Genomic DNA, 23,841 nt, shown 5'->3' with positions numbered 1-23,841 from the left:
TCTGGCCTACAGGCCAGATGTCTCATGCTGAAACCATGCCCACCCCATTGTCGGCAATGGAAAAAAAGTGATACGTCACAACACGAGTTTGACGTTGCGAGTTTGACACCCCTGGACTAGGGTGAATAGAGACCCTATGAGTTTTGTTGTTAGTCGAAGTCTCCATCTTGATCATTATCTCCTTACTGTATTTGTTTTGTTGGTTTGGTTTTGTAGTATTTTTGTTTTTGTTACTCTGTGAGCTGCCCAGAATAATTTTGAATTGAGTAGCACTTAAATTGAATAAATCAAATTAAATTAGACATGCTCTTTTTATGGTAAGTCAGTATCACAGGAAAATATAATTTTAAAAATTGATTTTAATTTTAATTTTGCAACATAACAAAACATTTAATAATATTTTTCATTTTGGAACAAGATTTTAATGGAAACAATTTCCAACTTGTACAAAATATATAAATAGTGCAATAAGGCTGCATTCCTACACACATATAATTGCAAATATATCCATTATATCCAGTTGGACCTACTTCTGCATATCCTGCACTTGTAGTGACATATGAAAAGATACATGTAATACAAGGCTTATCTTAAACATCACAGTACCAATTAAAAGTGCTAATGTCATCATATAGGTTTTAAGAATGACAATTATGTCTAATTAAAAATTCTGTAATTAACATTTAGCTAATTTCATTAGCTCCACTTCACAGTAAAACAAATACTATTCAAAATACAGCTAGGAATGTTACTTACACTTATTTTATGTGTACCTTTTTCATCTAAAACCTAGGTCTTTTGTGTATTTCCTAAAGACATTGATTATTAGGGCTAATAATAATAGACCTCAAGACCTTGATTATTAGGGCTATTTAGACTTGCATTGACAAGTTTCCCCCCCCCACCCTCCAAGTAAACAGTTCCTTGGAACTGGCCAAAATGCTCCAAAGTTGGACAGCATCAATGAAAGTGGTGGAATTCAGCACATTCTGATTCTATCCATCCTGGAAGAGCTTTGGTACACACCAGGAAGACCTCTGGTAGGTTGCTTTGGTGTATCAGCAGTATTTAATAGTATTTAATGAAAGTACACTACAAGCTCTGCAGGAGAAGCCTATGAGGGGCTGCAAAGAAAAATAATGCAAAACAGTAAGTGTTAGAAAAGAACTGGCTATGTTGCTTCATGAGAGATGCTTTATCTGAACATTCATTGAAACTAAGGCATTCATTCAAATATTTAATTATATGGTTATTGTTAAAGGCCTACTTAACATTATATGCAGTTTGTCTGTATATAATATTTACCTTCGTATCAAGTTACATAGAAACAGCTGTGATGTAATATTCAGAACTGAAAATTGAGCTCCAACACCAATTCACTGTAGCTCGTAGAAGGCAGGCAAGGGAATACTAATGTCATTTTATATAATAGCAATATATACAGCTTTACTAGCTGATGTCAGGAAAATGTGGTTAATACCCCTGAATTATCTAGTTAGCATTTGCATGTAATTATCCAGATTTTTAGCATGACTAGGCAGTTCAAGGCTTCACAGTAGGTAGTGATGGTGATGGCCTGATTTAGAAGAGAGTAGTTAAATTCATCGGCTTTTCTCCAAATGAAGTGAAATCTGTTAATTCCCTACTGCAGGGGTGTCAAGCTCGCAATGCCACGTGATGTGTCATGACATAGCGTGACTTTTTTGCCATTGCCAGCAACGGGGTGGGCATGGTTTTGCTATGATGCATCCGGCCTGTGGGCCGGCAGTTTGACACCCCTGCCCTATTGGATTGACTCCTGTTTCTAGTAGCCAGTAGTTACAGGATTATGTCTGTCTGCAAGTACATTTATTTATCTGAACAATTTATATGGCTCCCCATCTCACAGCAATGATTGGCAACATACAAATGTGCAACAACTTAAAATTTTAATTATCTGATTAAAAATGCTGTAATGGCAGCATTATATGCACATAGACATTTCACATTATAATAACTATGGCTCAACTGTTCAAATAATGCCCACTCTGACTACTAAATATTCCCCCATGATGTTGCTAGGAAAATAATGAATTAAGTCTTGTAAAATTGAAAAGAATTTTATGCTGAATTTTCCTAAATCACTGCATTGGAAATATTGGGGTTTTTTATTGTTTTTTATTATTTTAATATTTGTATTTGTATTAATATTAATATTTGTATTACTGTTTTTAGTGGGCATATATTTAATCCTTTTTAACTTTTGTATCTCTGTATTTTTATGCTTACCCTGTTCACCGCCCTGAGTCCTTCGGGAGAAGGGCGGTGTATAAATAAAATTATTATTATTATTATTATTATTATTATTATTATTATTATTATTATTATTATTATTATTATTATTATTATTATTATTATTATTATTATAATATAAATGGACCCAGGTACCACAAATAACCTCTGAATAGTTATTTTCAGCCATGCTTTATATAAATCCAGTTACCTTTAGTTTCATGTGATTAATAGCTATTTTAATTCAATCATGCTCATTACACACTATCACTAACTAACCCATTCAATCTATCTTGTTATTGAAGAAACATGAAACAGTAAAAAGTCCCGTGATTCAAATAGTGTACAGATCAGGATTAAAGTGTTCTCAACCTTAAATGCCAGTGCTCTTTTAATCAAGAGTTAAATGACAAGGAAAGTATAAAAAAAATACACTACTGATCTGTGAAATGCTTTGTATGATATACAGAGTGATGAGATTTCAAATGCTAAAATGAATTCTCAGTCTTATATGCATTTATATCACACCCAGAACTGATTACCTAGTTTACAGAAAGTATTTTACAGATCCAGGTATAAAAGTATTTCTCTTTGAAAACTTATAAGGATTACTGGGTTTTTTCCTTTCCTTTTCACTCCTTCTTCACTGCTCCAAATGTACCACTATTAAGCAGTGTAACTGAGATTGTGGTGATCCAAGTAAAAACTTGGTTTCACAATACTCCTTCAATACAGCACTACTAATTGACTGATTTTTCTAGTTGAACAAGCTTCCTATTGTCAGGTGTGCAGAGCTTCTATTCTAGTGCAAATTTGAAATCTGAAAAATATGAAATGCAAAAATAGCCTAACAACAACCACATTCTGCTAAATATTGTAGAGAAGTTTAAAGATCAAATATGCCTGCCATGTTTTAATGTACTCTCTATTAATACAGGATCATACAAGTAGGTTTATTTCATAGGGCTTTGGAAGTAGAATGTATTAATTTTTATATTGGTTCATTCTTACCAACACAGATTCAAATGATGCCCTTATGGAATGGCTTATTAGGATGAATACAGCTATAGTAATCTCTCTCTGCTCTAAAGACCGAGTATATTCTGATACCTAGATTTATACCATATTAATTTATTTCATAAGATAATAATCAAAAACAGTAGATGGCTTTGACAACCTCAGCAAACAAAAAGGGACAGTTTATAGTTAGAATTTATCTCTGAAGTGTCTAATTAAACACAAACAATGAAATGAAAACAAATACAAAGGTCTGGTATTAAAAAGCTAAAAAAGAAAGTTTTATTAAGCAGCTATTAAGAGTAAAACTAAATGGAATTAAGTCAAAACCATCTGAATCTGGTTTTATTTTATTATAGCCACTATTTAGATTGCTTTAAAAGAGATAAAACTAGTTCATGGAAAATTAAATGATCAGAAATCACTTTCTGTGATGCTGATAAGTTAACTCCAGAAGCAGAAGCAGCCTGCTTCTAAATAATAGGACTGGAGAGTGCTACGTCCCTCAGGATTTGGGCAGTCCATTGAGAGAAACAGGATGAGGAACTAGATAGGTATTTTTAACATTATTATTGAAAAGCAAAACCGATGCCTTGAAATTTCATACATGATGTTTCCTTAATTCCCTAGTTTACAGTATTTCTTTTACTATTAAAACACAAGTTGAAGTGTATGGACAAAATCCACAAGTTTAAAGTTTATCTTGGTTGGGAATAAAACAGCGGGTTCAGTTAGGTTTGGGCATTACAAAATGGCCTTACAGTATTGTGTACAAGTTTCCTTTGAACAACTTTATGTATATGTTTAACCTGTGATTAGTCTCCAGGATCGTTTGAGAAGCCTTCTGAGTTTTAGGCAACTTGTTTAACTTTGGGGCAAGAGAAATTTTTTGCATATGCACATTTCACAGTGAAACATCAGTATAGCTGTATGTTGACTACCATAAGTAGTTTGGATCAGCAGTGAATTTACTCACTTTGGTAAACCAATAAAGATAAGCAAGATGCCATGGTTTCAAAGAATGACAGAATACAAATGTGGAACTTGTGCTATGGAGGGTTTTTTCAGTATCATTTGTATAACTTCAGGGCACACGTGGAGGCAATCTTAAATCATGAGGAGCAGAAAAATGTTGGGCTGAGCCTGGTTCACAAATTTTAAACCATGCTTGAAGATAAATATCCAGTTGCTGAAAGCTTTTACAAACAGAGTTGTTAGTCAAAGACAAATATAGCATTGCTTAATACCAAAATACCAACGTTAAAACAAAATACCAGATCTTCTTTAATTATATTTCTATTGTGACAATAGTTTTTTTTAAAAAAACACCCTTTTTTGTTGCTGAAGTATTATTGCACCACCAATGACTTATCCCATGAGACATCACAACTTCTAGCTGTCTTCTACAAAGCTCTCATTCTTTGACTTCTTCCTTCTGTTGTTCAAGTTCACTCAACAGATTTTTGCCCGGTACTCCTGCTTTTGTGGCAAACAAAATAGCAGCCTGCTTAAACCCTAGAGACTTCAGACTTCTGGCATAATCGGCAAATATTGCATGGATTAACTTCTGTGAAAGGCAGGTTAAGGAATACAGAAATGAGCAATCAGGTATCAGATTTCTGGATTACAATGGTTCAAGATGGCACCATGTTTAATCCTGCTGTTAGATCTGAAAATATTTAACACTGAAATGTTTCCAATTTAACACACTACCTGATATCACTTAGATACTACAGACATAAAGGTTATCCTTTTTGTTTTTGTCTTTTAGACTGGAAAAAAAAGGTTTACAGGGCTTCCGGTTCTGCGCAGGTAGCGCACTGGCTGAGGGATCGAGATGATCTGATCCCTTATTTCTTTCTGTTTGGGGACCCTAAATGGGCCCAAAGCCACCCCAGAGAGGTGGCAAGAAAGGAGGGAAGCCCTGCCGATCCTGGGGAGATGGTGGTCGATCCAGGCGTCTGGGGAAAGCTCTCCAAAAACTGACAGAAGAAAGGCTAGCATCATTCGCGAGTCTAGCCCAAGCTACATGCAGCCAAAGTCAAAAAGTACTAAACTAAGCGTGATTGTAAACAGCGTGATTGTAAACTTACTGAACTGGGTAAGAATATTGATTTTCTCCCTTCTACCTGATTGATTTCCTGAGAAAAAAAGAAAAAACCCCTGAAGCAAAAATCCTCCGAAAGTGAGGGGTGTGTGTATGTCTTTGTTCCACCCTCCTCTAAACGGAAGAGGCAAATTAGAGAAACCAGTTGTCGTGACCTTCAGGGTGTTGATTAAACAAAGAGCATCTGTTACAAAAGAAATGAAAACAATGTAGACTATCTACAAAGTGAGAACTACAAAACTTAGAAAAGATTGACCTTCCTGGATTATAAATACTTTTTAAATTGCGACTTTAAAGTGATTGGCAGAGAAAGGCCTTTCGGTCATTATGTAACATCAGAGATCTGCAGAAAGAACATACAAAAAAAAATTACCAGGAGGAAATGTTCATGCTATTACAATAAATGCAAATGACATTAACGTCAAACAATGAGGAAATTAAAAATGAATCTGAAAATTTAAATGAATGTATTCTCAATTTAATATCAGAACAATCAAATAATCAGAAAACAAAAAAAGGGAGAGATCATGTAAAGCAGACAACTGAATATAAGCTAGTGGAAACTCAAGCGGAGAAGGACTTACAAGAAACATTGAACATTGAAAAGATAACTCTAAGATCACAAAGTAAATTTGAGGATAAGGAAAAGGTTTTGACAAAATGGATTGCTGAGCCATTGGGAGTACCACAAGAAATGGGGAGACAAGGGATGATGAGAGAAATCTTCAATGAAGATGAAGGGGCAAAATCTTTTTACAAAGACATGATGTTTGATTTGCCTACTATATCCACAACAACATTTACAAGATTATGGAAAGACTCTTTGATGCAACAGAATATATTGACTGGGAGAGATGCTGGGATAAAGTGAGAATTGAGGAATTAGATGATGGGGTGTATCAGAGGGAATATTTTAAAATTAAACACTTGTTTGAATATGGCTGAAGAAATTGATGAACTCTCTTAGTAAGATAGTATCTTTCCCCCCCCTCCGATATGAGAACTATAAAAATGTGTGGGATTAACATAAAGGATGTTTTACATATTTAAATGTACCGTAATTGATTTTAAGAAAATTCAAATGGATAACTAAAAATGGGAAAAATGTTTTGAATAGAGTTAAAAGATTAGATGATTGGATTTATTAAATGGAACATTTAAAGATTAAACATAGGTTTAATTATAGGTAAAAAGAATAGAAAGCATTTGGAAATAAGTGTATACTAGTTCAAGAGGGATACATATTTTAAATAGTGTATTGTTTTCTTTTTTTCTTCTCCTCTTTTTTTCCTTTTTTCTTTTTCTTTCTCTCTCTCACCTCTTTTCTTTTTCTATGTCTTTCATTTGTGTCTTTTTCTTACTTATTTTTTAAGATATGAAAATAGATTTAAATAATTTAAGGTAATTAGTTTTGGGAAAATTTTAACCAGTAGAAATGTTTTGAACATTGCAGGGAAAATAAATTTAAATAAGAAGTGTAAACAGGATTTGTGACAAGGCAACCAAGATGACCAGATAGAAAAGAAGCATGATGTTGATGAGATTATGATTGGTAGAAATTTCAGAAAAATCTTTATATTTAATTGTTACCTATCAAATTAATAAGAATTGTATTAATTTAGGTTGCAAAGAGAATATTATTGAAAGAAGAGAAAATCAAGCAAAGTTATTATGTGGATTTTGGAATACAGAAATTAACCGTTAGTGATTACTTTGTAAATATAAATCCAGACAACATGCTGTTTACCAAATATCAAGATATTTATATTAAAAAAATCAATAAAATATATTTAAAAAAAAATAAAAATAAAAAAGCTTTACAGGCACAACACCTAATAAAGAATGCCACTATTGGTACATTTCAATGCTTGAATTTATGCATAATTTTAAAAAAAGGATATTTGCATCTTCATTAACTTCAATAGTGCCATACTTAAGACAGGCCTCAATAAACAGTGCAGCTCGATCAAAATGCCTCATGCTATTGAAAACAAGAATAAATTATTGTGGAATAACACAAAAATTTTGTTATACCATTTTTTTTTCACTATGCAGAAAGACTTTTTTCAGATATATACAACAGACACAATGGTACCTTTGATGCAAAATCACAAGTTCAGTCACAAAAATCTAAATAAGAATCAATAAAATATATGTGTTTCTATTCATAAAAGCAAATATATTACTACTTGAATATATTACGTATTTACTTGGAAAAATGTATGGTGAGAGACACAAAAGTTGGATCTCTTCCATTTTATGTCATTTGATTTCATTTTCAGGCTTTTTCAACTTGTATATATTTATGTAAATTATTTACAGAAAAATAACTGTCACCTGGAAAGTATACTACAAGCCTCTATAAAAACAAGAGTTCCTAGTAAGGAATTTTTATTTACATTTACATTTTTCTTTATATATTTCTGCACTAGACTTTCAGTCAGAATAAAACTTGAAAAAGGCAATACTAGAGACTCATTCCACTTACTTAATGATGTAACAATTATTTTTGTTGTATAGCAACATAAACAACCTATCACTTTTGATACTGTAACCGAACACTTAATGTCATACTCATACTCATACAATTCACTGAGACTACTTCACAGATAGTTGGGCATCGTAAATCAGATTCTTTATAGAATATACTTTTTCTCTGAAAACATACATATTTGAATTAACAAACAGGCATCTTTATTCAGACTGACCTTTTAAATGACTTCTGCTTTGACTTTCAAGAGGTTGTATCTAGTTGATATTGTATTTTTTTTAATATTATTTTTTTTAAAAGATGCAAAGGACACAGAGAAGTGGCTCATGTTTTTAAGTAAACAGAATATATGTACTGACCTATGTAACATCTCAGCCACTCTCATGAAACAACCCAGGGAAAGTAGAACAAGGATTGCCTTGGATTTCTGATTGACTTGTGAGGAACAAAGGTGATCCACCCAACGCTTCAAAACATCAGCACATTCTTCTGCAGTAAGGCGAACCTATAGAAGATTCAAAATATCTGAATACATTCTAGAAGCCAAGTCACGTGTGCCAGTAAGACACATAAATGTAACAAATCTTAATTTATATCACTTGCTTTAAATTAGTTTCTCATTATTTAGAGAATAACGAGAAACAGTCTGAATTGCTTTGGAAAATAACACTGATAAATATCCACCAGCATTCTTGCTTATTCATGGTTTATGGCTATTTGTAAACACTTCCTATGAGTACACCAGCTACTATTTTTCTCAGCTTTTTAATTAGTTATTATACATGTCACTATTTCTTAAAAAGAAGCAAAGCATATAGGATAAGAACAACATTGATAAACATCCTACCTTTGCAAGCCACGCTGCTCGGTTCCATTCACCATAGGTTTGTAAGTAACGACAGGCATCAGCAGCTTTATCTATTAAACACAGTAACTGGACACCCTCTGGGGGAGGGGGGGGAAGTACCGAATCTTAATGAGTCACAGTTCAAATTTAAAAAAAAAAGATTATCACATCTTTTCCAGTTAAAAATGATAGAATACTGCTTTTATAGAGCATAAAGTATAAACAGCTAATTTATAACCTTCTGATTCAATTTTAGTGTATTCACAACCATTTAATACTATTTTGGTCTTCAAACACGACAAAAAAAACCCCAAAGTGATATATAAAAATTTCAAAGCAGAATTCATTTAGTCACAGTATTTGACTGTTGACAGTATTTGCCTCTATTTGACGTCCATTCTTTTTAATAAAACAAAGACCTGTATAAATAAGATCATGTGTATCAATCTTTATCTGAGGAAGGAGAAAACAGGCACATTATTAGACTAAATTTAACTACCGGTAAATATAAAGAGAGAATTGATAATGTACAATTGTTCCTATATACATAAAGCCATATAGGTAATGTAATGAAATGTAATGCACGTGTCCCTTTTTTTGCCACTTGTACTTTAAAAGGACAATGTGAGGTCTAGCATTTCCCTCTTAGCTAAATAATAACATGCTGCATTTATTTTAATAGCTGTATGCTCAAATGTTTGAGGCACTTATGTGAACTCAATAAGGAGAATGGAAATTATACCTGCCAGCTTTCCATTTGCAATCATGTTTGTTGCTACCAATTTAATAGTACTTTGGGAAGGGCCGGAGGAAGTAACTGTGGTGACAAGACATGCCTTAAGTGAATCACAATAATAATAAGGGTTCTCGGCATTGGTTTCCAAAAGCAACTGCACAGCTCTGTCAGTCTGGAAAGAGGACAAAGGTAACTGTCAAAATGTAATAATTTATATCACCAATACCACTTAATTTTCTCCTACGTTTCTAATAAAACACATGTATCAAAGAAAATTAAATCAACACGAAACTGGCAACACAAACCTGGCCCAAAAGTAAGAGTTGATCTGTGCATTTCCTTGTGTGATCATAATTTGATCTTTTAACTTCTTGAATGTTGACTCTTTCAAGCTGGAATTTCTGCAGGAATCATAGAAAAATTACATTTTTTGATAAAGGATAAAATCAACAGTAAATTGACATTGAGGCATAGAACAGAAGCTGCATCAATTTACCCTGATGCTTCAGTACCTTACTTATGTATGTAAGTAAAAAAATGTGGCCATCAAAACGTATGAAAAGCTTTGGAGAAATGTTAAAATGCAAAAGTTAAAGAAAAGAAAGTAAGCTAAAAGAAAGTGGGAAGCAAATGGAACAAACCTGGTGTCAGAATTAAGCAAATAGTAACAGAGGCACAAAAGGAACTAGGAGAAAGAATGAATGAAATATTAAATGAACAATTACAAGGCCCTAAGGCTTTGTCCAGGATTATGGCTGTGGGTACAAGCAGACTATCCCTGATAAAAATGCTTCTAAGAGTAAGCTTTTCTTAACAATCCAATTATGCTGCCTCCTTTTGCTATGAAGAAAAATGAAGATGTCTGCTTGTTACTGAACTTAAATAACTGTTTACTTCTTACATGTTAGTAAGCAGAAATCATGATGGAAAAGCTCTATATCAGGGCTTTTCAACCTTTTCACCCATTGTACCACTTTTATGATAAGGCAATATCTGAGTACCACCAGGCACCCAGCAAGGTGTCAAAAACTTGGCCAAAAAAAAAAAGGAAAAAAATGATAAAGTACAGGTAGTCCTTGACTTACAATTCACTTAGTGACTGTTCAAAGTTATAACGGCACTGAAAAAAGTGACATGACCATTTTTCACACTTATGACTGTTGCAGCATCCCCAGGGTCAAGCGAAGTCAATGGCCGAGGGGGGCGTGGCAAGCTCATCACTCAGGTTGTGGGGTGCCCGTGGGGGGGGATCCATGGGTCTCTGGTTTCCACCAGAGACTGGGGTGGGTGCCTTCCTTCCCTCCCTCTCTCCCATTGTCCCTTCCTTCTCCCTTCTGCACTTCTTTTCTTGTAGTGGGGTGCCCCAGGGCTCTGTTCTGGGCCCAGGGCTCTTCAACATCTTCATCAACGATTTGAACAAGGAGATAGATGGGGAACTCATCAAATTTGCAGACGACACCAAGCTGTTATGTACATACCTCTTGTGTGTGTGTGTGTGTGTGTGTGTGTGTGCGCGCGTTTGTGTGTGTTGACCAGGTAGCCTAGGAAGGGAGGAAGGTTGTGTGCCATGTGTGATATTTATTCCTTTGGCCTGAGGTGAAACTGTCTGAATCCATATAAAGTGTACAATGCATTGCACTGTGCTTCATATTCCAATGACATGGTATGTATACATGTTGTCAAAAATGTTAATTGTATTTAAGAGAATGGGAAGAAGTAAGTGAAAATTACAAAAGCTACAGCAGTGTCTGATGAATGCAAAAGCACACATAACCATACAGGCATTTTCTTTTGTTATTGTTGAAAATACATGTTTTTTATAATATGTTGAAAAAAATATGTGCAGTAAGGGCAGTTACCCGTCAATCCTTTTAAATGGTGCTATGTGTCTTGCTGAAACTCCGATGGAACAACAAATGTTTCCATGCAAGATAAAAATAAAGCATATGTGTGCTTGCTCATGCATGCACACACTTTGTGACAATAAAGTCTGAGCCTGCATAAATGGTTAACAACCTGTTGTTATTTGTTTACAAATACAGGTATGAAAAGGAACTGATGAGGAATAAAATAGGGTGAAAAGAACAGAGAGGCAGAAAGGAAATTTGGTGACAGATGAAAAAAGGGAGGGAGGAAAAAGGATAATGTGGCATTCACAAAAGAAGGAACATTGTGGAGATAATTTTGCAAATGCTATGGAGAGACAGCATGTTACGAGAATGGAAGAGGCTACGTTGGGCTAGAAAGATTTTAAAAAAAAGGATATACTCCCTCCCTCTTCCCAAAAGCATTTTTTTTTTTGCTAACCTGCTTTCCAGCTCTGGCATGTTTCTCTTCTGCTGCAGGGAAACAAAGAGTTTGTGGGACGAAAAAAAAGTTCAGTCAGACCTTCCAACTCCTTGTGAGATCTTTTTTTTTTCCCCTCGCAAGAAGTTGTGGAAGGTCTGATTGAACTTTTTTTTTAGTTCCACAAACTCCATTGAAAAAAAAGGTGCCGAAACCCCAGCCCTTTTTTCAGCAAATGGTATGGCCGCTGTTTGGAAGCCCAGCTCAAACAAGATGAGCGCTTTCCATGCCGATAGGCAAAAATAATAATAAAAAAAAAAATCCAACAGGCCTCACTTGCTCGCAGAAAATAGGTTGCTTGTTAAGTGAGCTGGGCAAAAGCCATTCGCTCGATAGCCCTTCCCCACCCCCAAACATACCACTTGCTCACTCACCCTTCCTGCCTTGCTGCTCCAATCGCTGTTCCTCTGAAAACAGGCCGGGTCTGCCCCTTTTATACCTTTTTTTCTCCCTACCCTCCTCCTCTTCTCTTCCGGGTGCACCGGAAGCTCCAATTAGCATGTCGCCGCAGATCCTGAGGATTCAGGCAAGCTCTGCAACTCCAGCTAATCTCCAGGTCTGTGTGGCTCCGTTTTGACTCGTTCCCCCCCCCCCCACTGTAATTAGCTAGGCTGGGCTGGCGTGCCACCAGCCAGGGGCTCACGTACCGCTGGTGGTACGCGTACTACCGGTTGAAAAGCCCTGCTCTATATAAGCTTCTGAAATTCATCATAGCCAAACTAATTAGGACGATGATTTTGCATAAAAAGTGTAATTGAGCCTCAGGTTTAGGATAGTGTGATTATAAGTATAAAATTGCCTCCACTTCTTCCAGACAGAACTGCTGTAAATTCAATGGATCCTGCACTGTATAAATTGCAATAAGCAAATATTAATATATATGCAAATATGTGAGTTCTACTCAATTAAAAAATAATAACCATGATGTCTGTACCTCTGAAAGCTTCAAATGAAATGAGAAGAGGCTTGTGGAAACTGTTAAAGAATATTTTGTGGATTTGAATGGACTCACTATTTTAAAAAAAACAAGCAATACCTGGAAATAGGAATTTTCACAGAGAATATCGTAACATATATCTAGCGGACTGATCCAGTTTTCTTGAGAAACAAGTACATCTTCTGCCTTTACGATTAATGATTTGTTACAGGAATAAGTATGCAAATAATGGGCAGCAACAGTCCAAAAGTGTAGTTCAGATTCATCCCCATACAGCCTGAGGAAAAAAAACCTAAATTAATGGTTCAGATTTAAAGTCAACGAGTGCATTCACACATCCTGTGAAACCAGGATGCACTCTCATATGTATTTTATTTCTTTTACATTTATTTACAGACTTTCTATTCTTAGGAACCTATTATTTTAATACAATAAAATAAAATATGAAAATCAGGAAAAATACTAAAATTATCATTGATATAATATAAAAGGCTTGCCTGAAGAGAATGCTCTAAACCAGAGGTGTCAAATTGCCAGCCCACGGGCCAGATGCGGCAGCCCAGCTCCAGCAAGGGGAAAAAGTCATGATACATCGTGACACGTCACGTGACACGGCGACACGTGACACCCCTGCTCTAAACTATTTTCCTGAAATCAGGAAGATTCAGAACTAAATATAACTCTTGATGGTATATTCCACAGCTGGAATAACTTAAAGCTACAACTCCCATCACCTCTGAGTATTTAACATGCAGAGATGGAGTTAAGGAAGCTGTAAGAAACAAAAGCTGGGAAATAAGGTCCATGTCTGCTTTCCTCCTTCTAGGAGGTCAAAGAGAAGAATCAGGAAGGATCTCACTAGTGACAGTTTGTCATTGTGCCCAAATTTAAATTATGAAACTCTGAATGATTCTAAAGCAGAAATAAAATCAATCGAAACTTCTGACTTTTTTTGTCCTTGGTTCATTTGGACAGTAAACTTACAATCTACAAGATTCTCAGCATATTGTCCAAAATGTTCACTAAGCTGTCTGGGAAATACTGAGAATAGAAATCCATACATCTGGAAACTTGGGAAACACTATTTCTAATGTTGTACATTATTATGAAATAGTATCACACTTAAGACACATTATTCTAAACTCTGTTCCCCATTTAACTATCTCAGTATACAAGATAGGGTAGAGTTCACCCAACATGCAAGATCTTAAATCCAGTTTAAGAAAACACATTTGTTACACGGAATCAATATACTCTACTTCTCTCCAAATAAGCCATCTCATGGTTCATCCCCAAAGTGGTTTTTCAAAAAACAACTGGACTTTGTGGTTGTTGTTTTTTTTCCTTGAAGACATTTCACTTCTCATCCAAGAAGTTTCTTCAGCTCTGACCTGAAGAGCTGAAGAAGCTTCTTGGATGAGAAGCAAAACGTGTTCAAGGGGAAAAAAAACAACAAAGTCCAATTGCCTTTTGAAAAAGCCCTTTTGGATGACTGAGAATCTCCACAGACATCTCGTGGTTTAGTGTCATGATTAGGTTTACATTAAATGCTAACACTGGATTTCCACGGCATGCTGTTCCAAAAACCTGTACAATTGAGCATTCTGCAGAAATCCAGCCAAGATACTTCAGAGATATCAAAATAGCAATATCCCACGGCATGCCAGCAACCGTTCTGCACAAAGAAGCAAAGCCCCATCTGCAGGATGCAGGCAGCACACAAAACCACACACCGTCCAGTCTGCAGAAAAACCTCTCTCCACATAACTGGTCCCTGGTGCCCAAAAGGTTGGGGACCTCTGCAATAAATGTTATACATGTGCCTATCCATCTGCAATAGTAAAAAATAGTGGATTGTTAACCAATGTTATATTACCTTAGAATGAATAGGCTAAATGGGAAGCGTTTCTTGCATAATAGTTATTGCACTTAATTTTACAATGGTTAGAGTAAATAATTTATAACTAAACAAACCAATATATGACCCTAATGAAATTTTCCTTACATTTTTCATTTCTGTACAAAAATTAACACAGCAGTTACACATAGTGTACCAATTCTGAAACAGAAAATATTCAGGCTTAGCACTATATAAGAGCTATTTCTAAAATAAACTTTTGGAGGTTATTTAGGAAATGTTATATTACCTTGAGACCAATAAGCATCGCTGCAAAAGAGTGAACTCTGGATCAAGCAAAAGTTTCTTGACATCACTGTAAAGAGTTAAACCATTTCAGGCATATATTATGAGTCCCTCCCCTTATACCAAAGATAGTTTTGAAAAGAACAAAATCACACAGCTGTTTGCTGAGAAGCAAACTATTCTCATTTCAACAGAATGAAAATAATAAATAAAAAATACAACAGAACTGTACCTTACTAACTTTACATGATACTAAAGATATAGGTATTGTACTACGGTATCAAGCCTCTTGCACCTTAAAAATGTCTGTGCAAAAAGGAATTTATTTCTCCATATCCTAGACATAGCTATAAACATTAAATACATACAGACACACAATTATATACACTGTTCAACTAATGTTTCATTAGTTTTATGAAATGGATAGCTATCATTATGAAAAAACCTCTTATCAACTCTGTAACCATAGAATAATTTGGCCTAGTTGGTATGAAAGAATAGTATATAGCGAAATGTTTACATATTGTAGAGTCTTGACTTTTCTACTGGTATATTTTTCTAGTCTTTTATTAGCAATAGAAAGACAAGAATTTTGTGTTCAATATCCTGAAATTCATCAATATTAATTAGCAACAATTTTTGCTAAAGGCACAAACCCGTAATACATTAATTTCATCCAAGTCTTGCCTTAACAAATGTTATCAAATTCTCATTAGATGTGATTATATAGTGGCTCCACAGATATTCCAGTATTTTTAAATATTGTTATAAATATGTTACTCTACTGAACAAAATGGGAAATAATACAGCAATCACATCAATATGACATGTATTAACATCTATCCAAGAAAAACTGATGTTGGGAACCAAGACAGCTACTTTAATGAATATGTCAAATTACTGAATCAGACTATTAAAAAATAAAAAACTAATGCAGCTTGGTAGTATAATAAAAGCAAGCAAAGACACTTTTATTAGTCCATTTTTAAAATATAAGAAACTCAAATATGCTTACTTGGACAATGAATATAACTGTTCTTGCAACATATTTTTAATATTTTCATTCTCCAGATAATTTCTGTAAAACAAATGAACAAAGATTTAAGAGTGAAATATTGATTGCCTATGTGACATCTAGTTGTTTCAACTCCTAGTGACCACAGAAATCAAATACTGACAATCTGAAATTAAATTTACATGCTGTTTCTGAGTTCCCATTTGGATCAGACTCAAAAGGAGAACCTTTACCTTTATATGAAAAGGTAAAGGTTTCCTCTACCAGTTGTGTCCGAATCTAGGGGGAATTGATCATCTCCGATTCACAGCCGAAAAGCCAGCATTTTTAAAAGATGTTTCTGTAGCTATGTGACTGGCATGACTATACAATGAAGGCACAAAGAACACTGTAGCCTTCCCATAAAAGTGGTACCTATTTATCTACTTGCATTTACATGCTAGGCTGGCAGGAGCTGGGGCAAGTAACAGAAACTCACTACGTCATGTAGCACTTAGATCTTGAACTGCCCAGCGTCTTAACCAATCCGCCGCTGAAACCAATCCTTATAACACGTTGCTATTTTCTAAAATAGCCTCCATACTAAAAGTCTTACATGTATGATATATCCAACGAATACTTATTATCCCAAGGCTGGTGAAGTAAGAAAGCCTTTAAAGCTAAAGATGCTCTTGGAGGAAGAAGATATGGACACCATACGGGTTCTAGAAATAAAAATAAGGGGAAAAAATTAACTAAAATCAATATGAAAATCAATCTGATGATAAGGCTAACATTTATTCTACCCTTGACTAATAACTTCCTTTACTGATTTTTTTTGTGAAAAATGAAATACAAAACATATTGCCATAGCAAGACCAAATGATTACAGCAGGGGTGGCTGGGAAATTCTGGGACTTGAAGTCTACGAGTTTTAAAGTTGTCAAGGTTGGACACGCCTGATTAGCACAAATGAGTAAGTTCTTACGGGATTTGTGTGTACTTCTTAGCGATTCAGAATAAGAAAAACAAAAATGGCAACTAAGGGCAAGTAATATTCATTGAACATCTCGAAAACTGAATATACATTTTACTTTATTGTTTGGAGGGAAGAGATTTTGTGTATTAATAGTATTTCTTCAGGGTAAGGGTTTGGCATTATGTTTAGATTTTAGAACTGATTTTCCTTTACAGACATTCATATAGTATTTAGTTTTATAGAAATGTTACCTGTACAAGCTTCTCGGAGCCATAACAACAGAAATATGATACATAACAATAAAGAAATTTATTTTTAAAATCATTAAGAGCTATCAGAATTTGTTTAATGGGCTTTAGAAGAAATTTATATAAAAGCTTCTTTTTAGTGGTTAAGCTCCTAAAATAATTCTTACCATTGAAAGTCTGTAAATGTTGAAGGCATCTGAATTTTGCTAATAGGAAAGAAGACTAGACACAATCACAGACCTTTTAGCACATATGGTACATTATTTTGTGTGGTGTGGATCACTTCATTTTTCAGATATCCCTAAAGAACAGGGAGATCTGAAGGCTGTAAAAAAATTCCAGCCCAACTTCCAACTCCTGAGTGATCTAGACGGATTGGTTTAACTCTGCATTATGGTCTTTGGTCTCTCAACTGTGCAGACAATTGGACTGATTATTATTGGAAATGTTTGTTTGTATCACAATGGATATTCCTATAGTTAGCTAGACAGATAATCCTCAACTTACAACCATAATTGAGCCCAAAATTTATGTTGTTAAGTGAGACATTTGTTAAGTCAGATTTGCCCCATTTTACAACTTTTCTTGCCACAGTTATTAAGTGAATCACTGAAGTTGTTAAGTTAGTAACCCAGTTGTTAAATGAACTTGGCTTCCCCATTTACTTTGCTTGTGAGAAGGTCACAAAAGATGATCACATGCTCCAAGGACACTCCAACCATCATAAATATGAACTAGTTGCATCTGAATTTTGATCACATGATCATGGGGATGCTGCAAAGGTCGTAACTGTGAAAAACTGTCATAAGTCACATGTAACTTTGAACAGTCACTACACAAACTGTTGTAAGTTGAGGACGACCTGTACAAATACCAAGTTGGGATTAAAGAATTTCAAATTTTCCCACTGAGGATTATATAAAATATTTTAATATTCAGAAGACAATTTTAAATTTCAGGTAGGTTTTGAGGTTCTCCTTTTGACCTAGTTCTAGCCCTAGATCTAGAGACTCTCGTGGCTTATCTATTTTTGTTTGTTTGTTTAAATCAGTACAGCACATTTAATTGCATAGATCTTTTCTGTTCTATTATTATTGACTTGAGATTAGAAGGGATGATGTGGGAAGATGCTGGGAAAAGAAATGGTTACTAAACACATAATTAGGACTGAAAAGCCAATGCAGGTTATGTTTAGTTGCTGCATTTGTACTGACAGAAAAATACTGCCTGCCAGGTATGCAAATTACTGCTTTCAAAAAAGGAACAAAAAATCACGCATCTATTATTAGGAATAAAGCATTTGCAAACAGCATGAATCTATATTTCGCAGCAGTTAAACAACAGTGGGAGTATGTTATTCATGCAGGAGCACAATTGTTTCCTACGTGGGTTTTAACAAATTTGGAAAGAAAAAAAAACATTTACAGATCAACCCCCTGGGCAATTTTTCTGCAAAGTTCATGCCTCAGTCAGCATGGAATGCCAACTCATTCTTTTGAACATGGGGTGAAAATCAAGGGAAAAAAGGGTGATTTCTTTTTCAGAGATCCTATTGTTTTGTATACAGTACTTATTCTTTCAATTTTTTGCCCCATCAAAACACAGAAGACTAAAATCATTTGGTTGGAAAGCAAATTATCAGAAATCTTCCAATGGAAAAATTCTCAGTGGATCTCTTGTCACAGCGTGAAAAAAAATGTTTTCTTTTTAGTGCACCCTACTATTTTAGGTAAGCAGTCAGTGCTATAACAAAATTCTAGACAGATGTGAAGTAGGTTATATATCTACAAGCCATTGGATTTCCTCTCCTGTTCTTTTCAGCAGTAAAGATAAAAGTCAATCATACAGTCATATGGTAAAGCAGTGCTAGAGATTTTATCACACGGAAGGGGAAAATCCTTCCTACATAGATAATGTAACGTTTCACAAAAAATATCTTGCATTAAATGAAACATTTAGTATTACTCACTGTACATGAGCAAGCCTATGAACAATAGATGTAATTTATGTATTCAACACTAGTAACCAAATGGCTTAGTAAAAAGCAGAAAGCAATATTTTAGATTTAGAGATTGCAAGTAGAAATTTTGCAGAAATTATAAATCATATTACACCTTTCTATACTAAATACAAAACTAGAGTTTATTTTAAAGTGGGACATTAGATACACTTTTGTAATTTGCATATAATATGAGAATAAAAAAATGAATATGACTTCATTGATAAAAATATTACAATTAGAAGTAAAAAGAATAAAAACATTTTATGCACTCTATTTTCCAGGAAGTAAATGTTGAACGTAATGGATGTGAAACAAGAGAAGTTATTATCAGTGTATATGCATAAGGAGTTGTCCCCTAAATTTTGTTTTCATTTTTGTAAAGTGTTTAGATCTTTTTGTATTGAACAACACATTAATTGTACATTCTCATTCAAATTAAATTGAAAAGCGAATGTTCACGTGTTAGGGAATGATACTTCCTTGCTTTTGTTAAATAAAAAAAATGTGATCTTTGGGTCTTCCTCAAAGATTCAGGCAAACAATTTGATGGTTAACTGTACATTCAGGTTTTTTTTTCCTGTGACCAGTATATTATGCACAATGACTTTTGACTTTATTAATTGCCCAGCCGAAGCACAACCCATAAGGGGTTGCACTGAATTACACAAGATATTCTAGCCTTCTTTTCCTACTGCAAAACTAATGAATTCTGCAGAATAGCATGCAAGGTATTGCAAAGAATGCAACCAGCATAGAGAGAACTGTGACTTAGAAAGCTGAACTACCACCTGAGGCATCCATTACCATTATCAGTCATGCTAATGGGGATGCTGAAAGCAGGAATATAGCAGTATCAGGCAGAATGCGAGTTCCCCATGAGTTCAGAGAAAGGAAAAAAAGATCAAGAGTATATACAGCATGATTTTGCATTTGCAAATTGGGATCTTTGGATACGATTCAACATATGAATATATAATATAAATTATTATTTTTTTGCAGTCAATATTTTGTGAGCAAGAGCTGGAAACAAATAAACCCTTTGAAATGATGACTTATTTACTTGTGAGCCTGGGGACTGGATAAAAGACCTCCCTCTCCTACACTAAAAGTAGAGTTTAAAAACCAGGCTTAACTTCTTTGCTTTTTGACAATTCATTTACTCTACATCTAAAATTCTGAGTTTTCTTTGTAATTCCACATTGTTCTTATGGTGTAGGTCAGTGGTGGTGAACCTATGGCACGTGTGCCCTCTCTGTGGACACGCGCACTGCCACTACAGCTCGCGCAGGTCCATTAGGCTGCCACCTGGAGCAGCAGCCCCGCCGAGACCCCCAAATTCACCCCCCAAAAACTGGAAAAAGTTATTGACTCGAATATAAGCCGAGGCTGGGAAATGCAGCAGCTGGAGGCTGGATCCCCCGAAAGACGTCTCTGCTGAGATGAGAGAACGGGGTGGAAAAGCCGCCGAGAGAATGGGGCGGTGGAGTGCTCCACTGAGAGAATGGGGCGGCTTGCTGTTCTCTCGGTGCAGCACGGCAGAGGCTGGATCTCGCGAAAGAAGTCTCTGCTGAGCGAGAGAATGAGGCGTCTCAGCGCCCATTTTCTCAGCGAAGACTTCTTTCGGGGGATGCAGCTTCTGCCGCCCCTTTCTCTCAGCTGCCCAGTGGAACAGCTTGCCACCAGAAATCAAGAGTGCTCCATCACTGGAGGTTTTTAAGAAGAGACTGGACATTCACTTGTCTGAGATGGTATCGGTCAGTGGTGGCGAAACTTTTAGAGACCGAGTGCCCAAACCGCAAGCCAAAATCCACTTGTTTATCACAAAGTGCCAAGGCAGCATCGGCATTCTGGTGCCCTCGGGGGAGGGGACAGGGAGGCGCCTCTGAGTGCCGCCTCTGGCACGAAAAAAAAGGGGGAGCAAAAAATGGGCCACCGTACCGCAAGGCACAAAAACGTCAACCGCCGCACTGCAGGGTGCAGATACAAGGCACCGCACCATGTGAGAACGGGGCTGGGCTAGTGAGTATCACGCAGGCACTAGCCCCGCCCCCTTTGCAGCATGTGCCTGCTCGTGGCCCCGTGCACGCATGCACGCATGTAAAATGCTTCCCCCTCCCTTTTCTTCCAGTCCACCAACCGACAAGGACCTGCTGCTGGCAGCGGTGGTGGCGCACGTGCCAACAGAGAGGGCTCTGAGTGCCACCTCTGGCAGGCATGCCATAGGTTCACCACCACTGGTATAGGTCCTCCTGCTTGAGCAAGGGGCTGGACTAGAAGACCTCCAAGGTCCCTTCCAGCTCTATTCTATTATTCTATTCTATTCTATTCTATTCTATTCTATTCTATTCTATTCTATTCTATTCACTTTCTATATTTCTATTCTATTCTATTCCATTCACTTTCTATATTTCTATTCTATTCTATTCTATTCTATTCTATTCACTTTCTATATTTCTATTCTATTCTATTCACTTTCTATATTTCTATTCTATTCTATTCTATTCTATTCTATTCACTTTCTATATTTCTATTCTATTCTATTCTATTCTTATTACCATTCTCTATTCTATTCTATTCTATTCACTTTCTATATTTCTATTCTATTCTATTCTATTCCATTCACTTTCTATATTTCTATTCTATTCTATTCTATTCTATTCTATTCTATTCTTATTACCATTCTCTATTCTATTCTATTCTATTCACTTTCTATATTTCTATTCTATTCTATTCTATTCTATTCTATTCTATTCACTTTCTATATTTCTATTCTATTCTATTCTATTCTATTCTATTCTATTCACTTTCTATATTTCTATTCTATTCTATTCTATTCTATTCTATTCTATTCACTTTCTATATTTCTATTCTATTCTATTCACTTTCTATATTTCTATTCTATTCTATTCACTTTCTATATTTCTATTCTATTCTATTCTATTCTATTCTATTCTATTCTATTCTATTCTATTCTATTCTGTTCTGTTCTGTTCTGTTCTGTTCTACGTTCTGTTCCAATCCATTCCATATTTTCTATTCCATTCTGTTCCACTGTCAGAGCCCATCGGAGGCAACCCAGTCAGCCCACACAGGAGTTACACTAAGGCTACGCAGCCTCTCCTCTCAACCTGAACCCCTCCTTACCTTTCCTTTTATCTGCATCCTATTTTTAACTGCCGGCTCTGCCCAGCCCTATTTTGTCCTTGAGCACTCGTGAGCTCATCAAGAACAGAAGGTAACCGTGGGGGCAGGGCAAGATCTGCAAGATCCCCATTTGCATTTGAGTTTGCCATCCCATCTGGTTCGAGATAACACACGAGAGAGAGAGAGAGAGAGAGAGAGAGAGAGAGAGAGAGAGAGAGAGAGAGAGAGAGAGAGAGAGAGAGAGAGAGAGAGAGAGAGAGAGAGAGAATTTTGCAGCGCGTTTGCTTTCAGCTTCGTGGGAACCGAGGAAGCAAAACAAGATGCAAAGTCTAAAATCTATAGGCTCATAAACCACCCTGGTTTCTTGAAACAAACCGGGATTTCTCTACCCCAACCTTGAAACCATGGATCGAGTGAATCTCTTTACCGAAGAATGTGTGTGTGTGGAGGAAGGGAGGGAGGGAGGGAGGGAGAGAGAGAGAGAGAGAGAATTTTGCAGCGCGTTTGCTTTCAGCCTTCAACGAAGAAGGGAATGTTCTCCACTTCTCCCTCAACTTTTTCTTTCCTCAGGAACCAGAGGCAAGGGCTTTCTGTTTGTTTGTTTGTTTTACCACGAGTTGACAGTTGGGCAGAAACCAGAGGGGCGAAAAAAAGAGTTTCGGGCTTCGTGGGAACCGAGGAAGCAAAACAAGATGCAAAGTCTAAAATCTATAGGCTCATAAACCACCCCGGTTTCTTGAAATAAACCGGGATTTCTCTACCCCAACCTTGAAACAATGGATCGAGTGAATCTCTTTACCGAAGAATGTGTGTGTGTGGAGGAAGGGAGGGAGGGAGGGAGAGAGAGAGAGAGAGAGAGAGAATTTTGCAGCGCGTTTGCTTTCAGCTTTCAACGAAGAAGGGAATGTTCTCCACTTCTCCCTCAACTTTTTCTTTCCTCAGGAACCAGAGGCAAGGGCTTTCTGTTTGTTTGTTTGTTTGTTTGTTTTACCACGAGTTGACAGTTGGGCAGAAACCAGAGGGGAAAAAAAAGAGTTTCGGGCTTCATGGGAACCGAGGAAGCAAAACAAGATGCAAAGTCTAAAATCTATAGGCTCATAAACCACCCCGGTTTCTTGAAACAAACCGGGATTTCTCTACCCCAACCTTGAAACCATGGATCGAGTGAATCTCTTTACCGAAGAATGTGTGTGTGTGTGGAGGAAGGGAGGGAGGGAGGGCGAGCGGGCGAGGCAGCGGGCGGGCGAGGCAGCGGGCGAACGAGCGGGCGAACGAGCGAGCAGGCGAGGCAGCGGGCAAGCGGGCGAGGCAGCAGGCGAGCGAACGAGCGGGCGAGGCAGGGGGCGGGCGAGCGAGGCGGCGGGCGGGCGAGGCGGCGGGCGAGCGAGGCGGCGGGCGGGCAAGCGAGCGGGCGAGGCGGCGGGCGGGCGAGCGAGCGGGCGAGGCGGCGGGCGAGCGAGGCAGCGGGCGGGAGAGCGAGCGGGCGAGGCAGCGGGCGGGAGAGCGAGCGGGCGAGGCAGCGGGCGAACGAGCGGGCGAGCGAGCGGGCGAGGCAGCGGGCAAGCGGGCGAGGCAGCGG

At 36.7% G+C, this 23,841-nt stretch overlaps 1 protein-coding gene across 2 annotated transcripts in view; it reads right to left on the bottom strand.

Annotated features, from left to right (window-relative positions):
• Nucleotides 1–341: 341 nt before the first annotated feature.
• Nucleotides 342–23,841, bottom strand: part of WDR11 (WD repeat domain 11) — a 60,080-nt gene continuing 36,580 nt past the window's right edge. The window contains exons 20-30 of one of the 2 annotated variants that reach the window (XM_083364514.1): nucleotides 16,506–16,614; nucleotides 15,911–15,973; nucleotides 14,900–14,965; nucleotides 12,852–13,029; nucleotides 9,775–9,870; nucleotides 9,476–9,641; nucleotides 8,734–8,831; nucleotides 8,246–8,391; nucleotides 7,297–7,376; nucleotides 4,618–4,857; nucleotides 342–1,124 (exon numbers count right to left, since the gene is read on the bottom strand). In XM_083364514.1, the coding sequence (XP_083220640.1) occupies nucleotides 4,703–4,857; nucleotides 7,297–7,376; nucleotides 8,246–8,391; nucleotides 8,734–8,831; nucleotides 9,476–9,641; nucleotides 9,775–9,870; nucleotides 12,852–13,029; nucleotides 14,900–14,965; nucleotides 15,911–15,973; nucleotides 16,506–16,614 (1,157 nt within the window). In that variant the 3' untranslated portion in view covers nucleotides 342–1,124; nucleotides 4,618–4,702. The remainder of the gene's footprint in view (nucleotides 1,125–4,617; nucleotides 4,858–7,296; nucleotides 7,377–8,245; nucleotides 8,392–8,733; nucleotides 8,832–9,475; nucleotides 9,642–9,774; nucleotides 9,871–12,851; nucleotides 13,030–14,899; nucleotides 14,966–15,910; nucleotides 15,974–16,505; nucleotides 16,615–23,841) is intronic. The other variant, XM_083364515.1, reaches the window with a different exon arrangement.

The sequence above is a fragment of the Vipera ursinii genome, assembly GCF_947247035.1.
Source record: "Vipera ursinii genome assembly, chromosome: 5".
Classification (NCBI taxonomy): Eukaryota; Metazoa; Chordata; class Lepidosauria; order Squamata; family Viperidae; genus Vipera; species Vipera ursinii.
The sequence above is the reverse complement of the archived record's forward strand: the minus strand, read 5'-3'. Positions and strand labels throughout refer to the sequence as shown.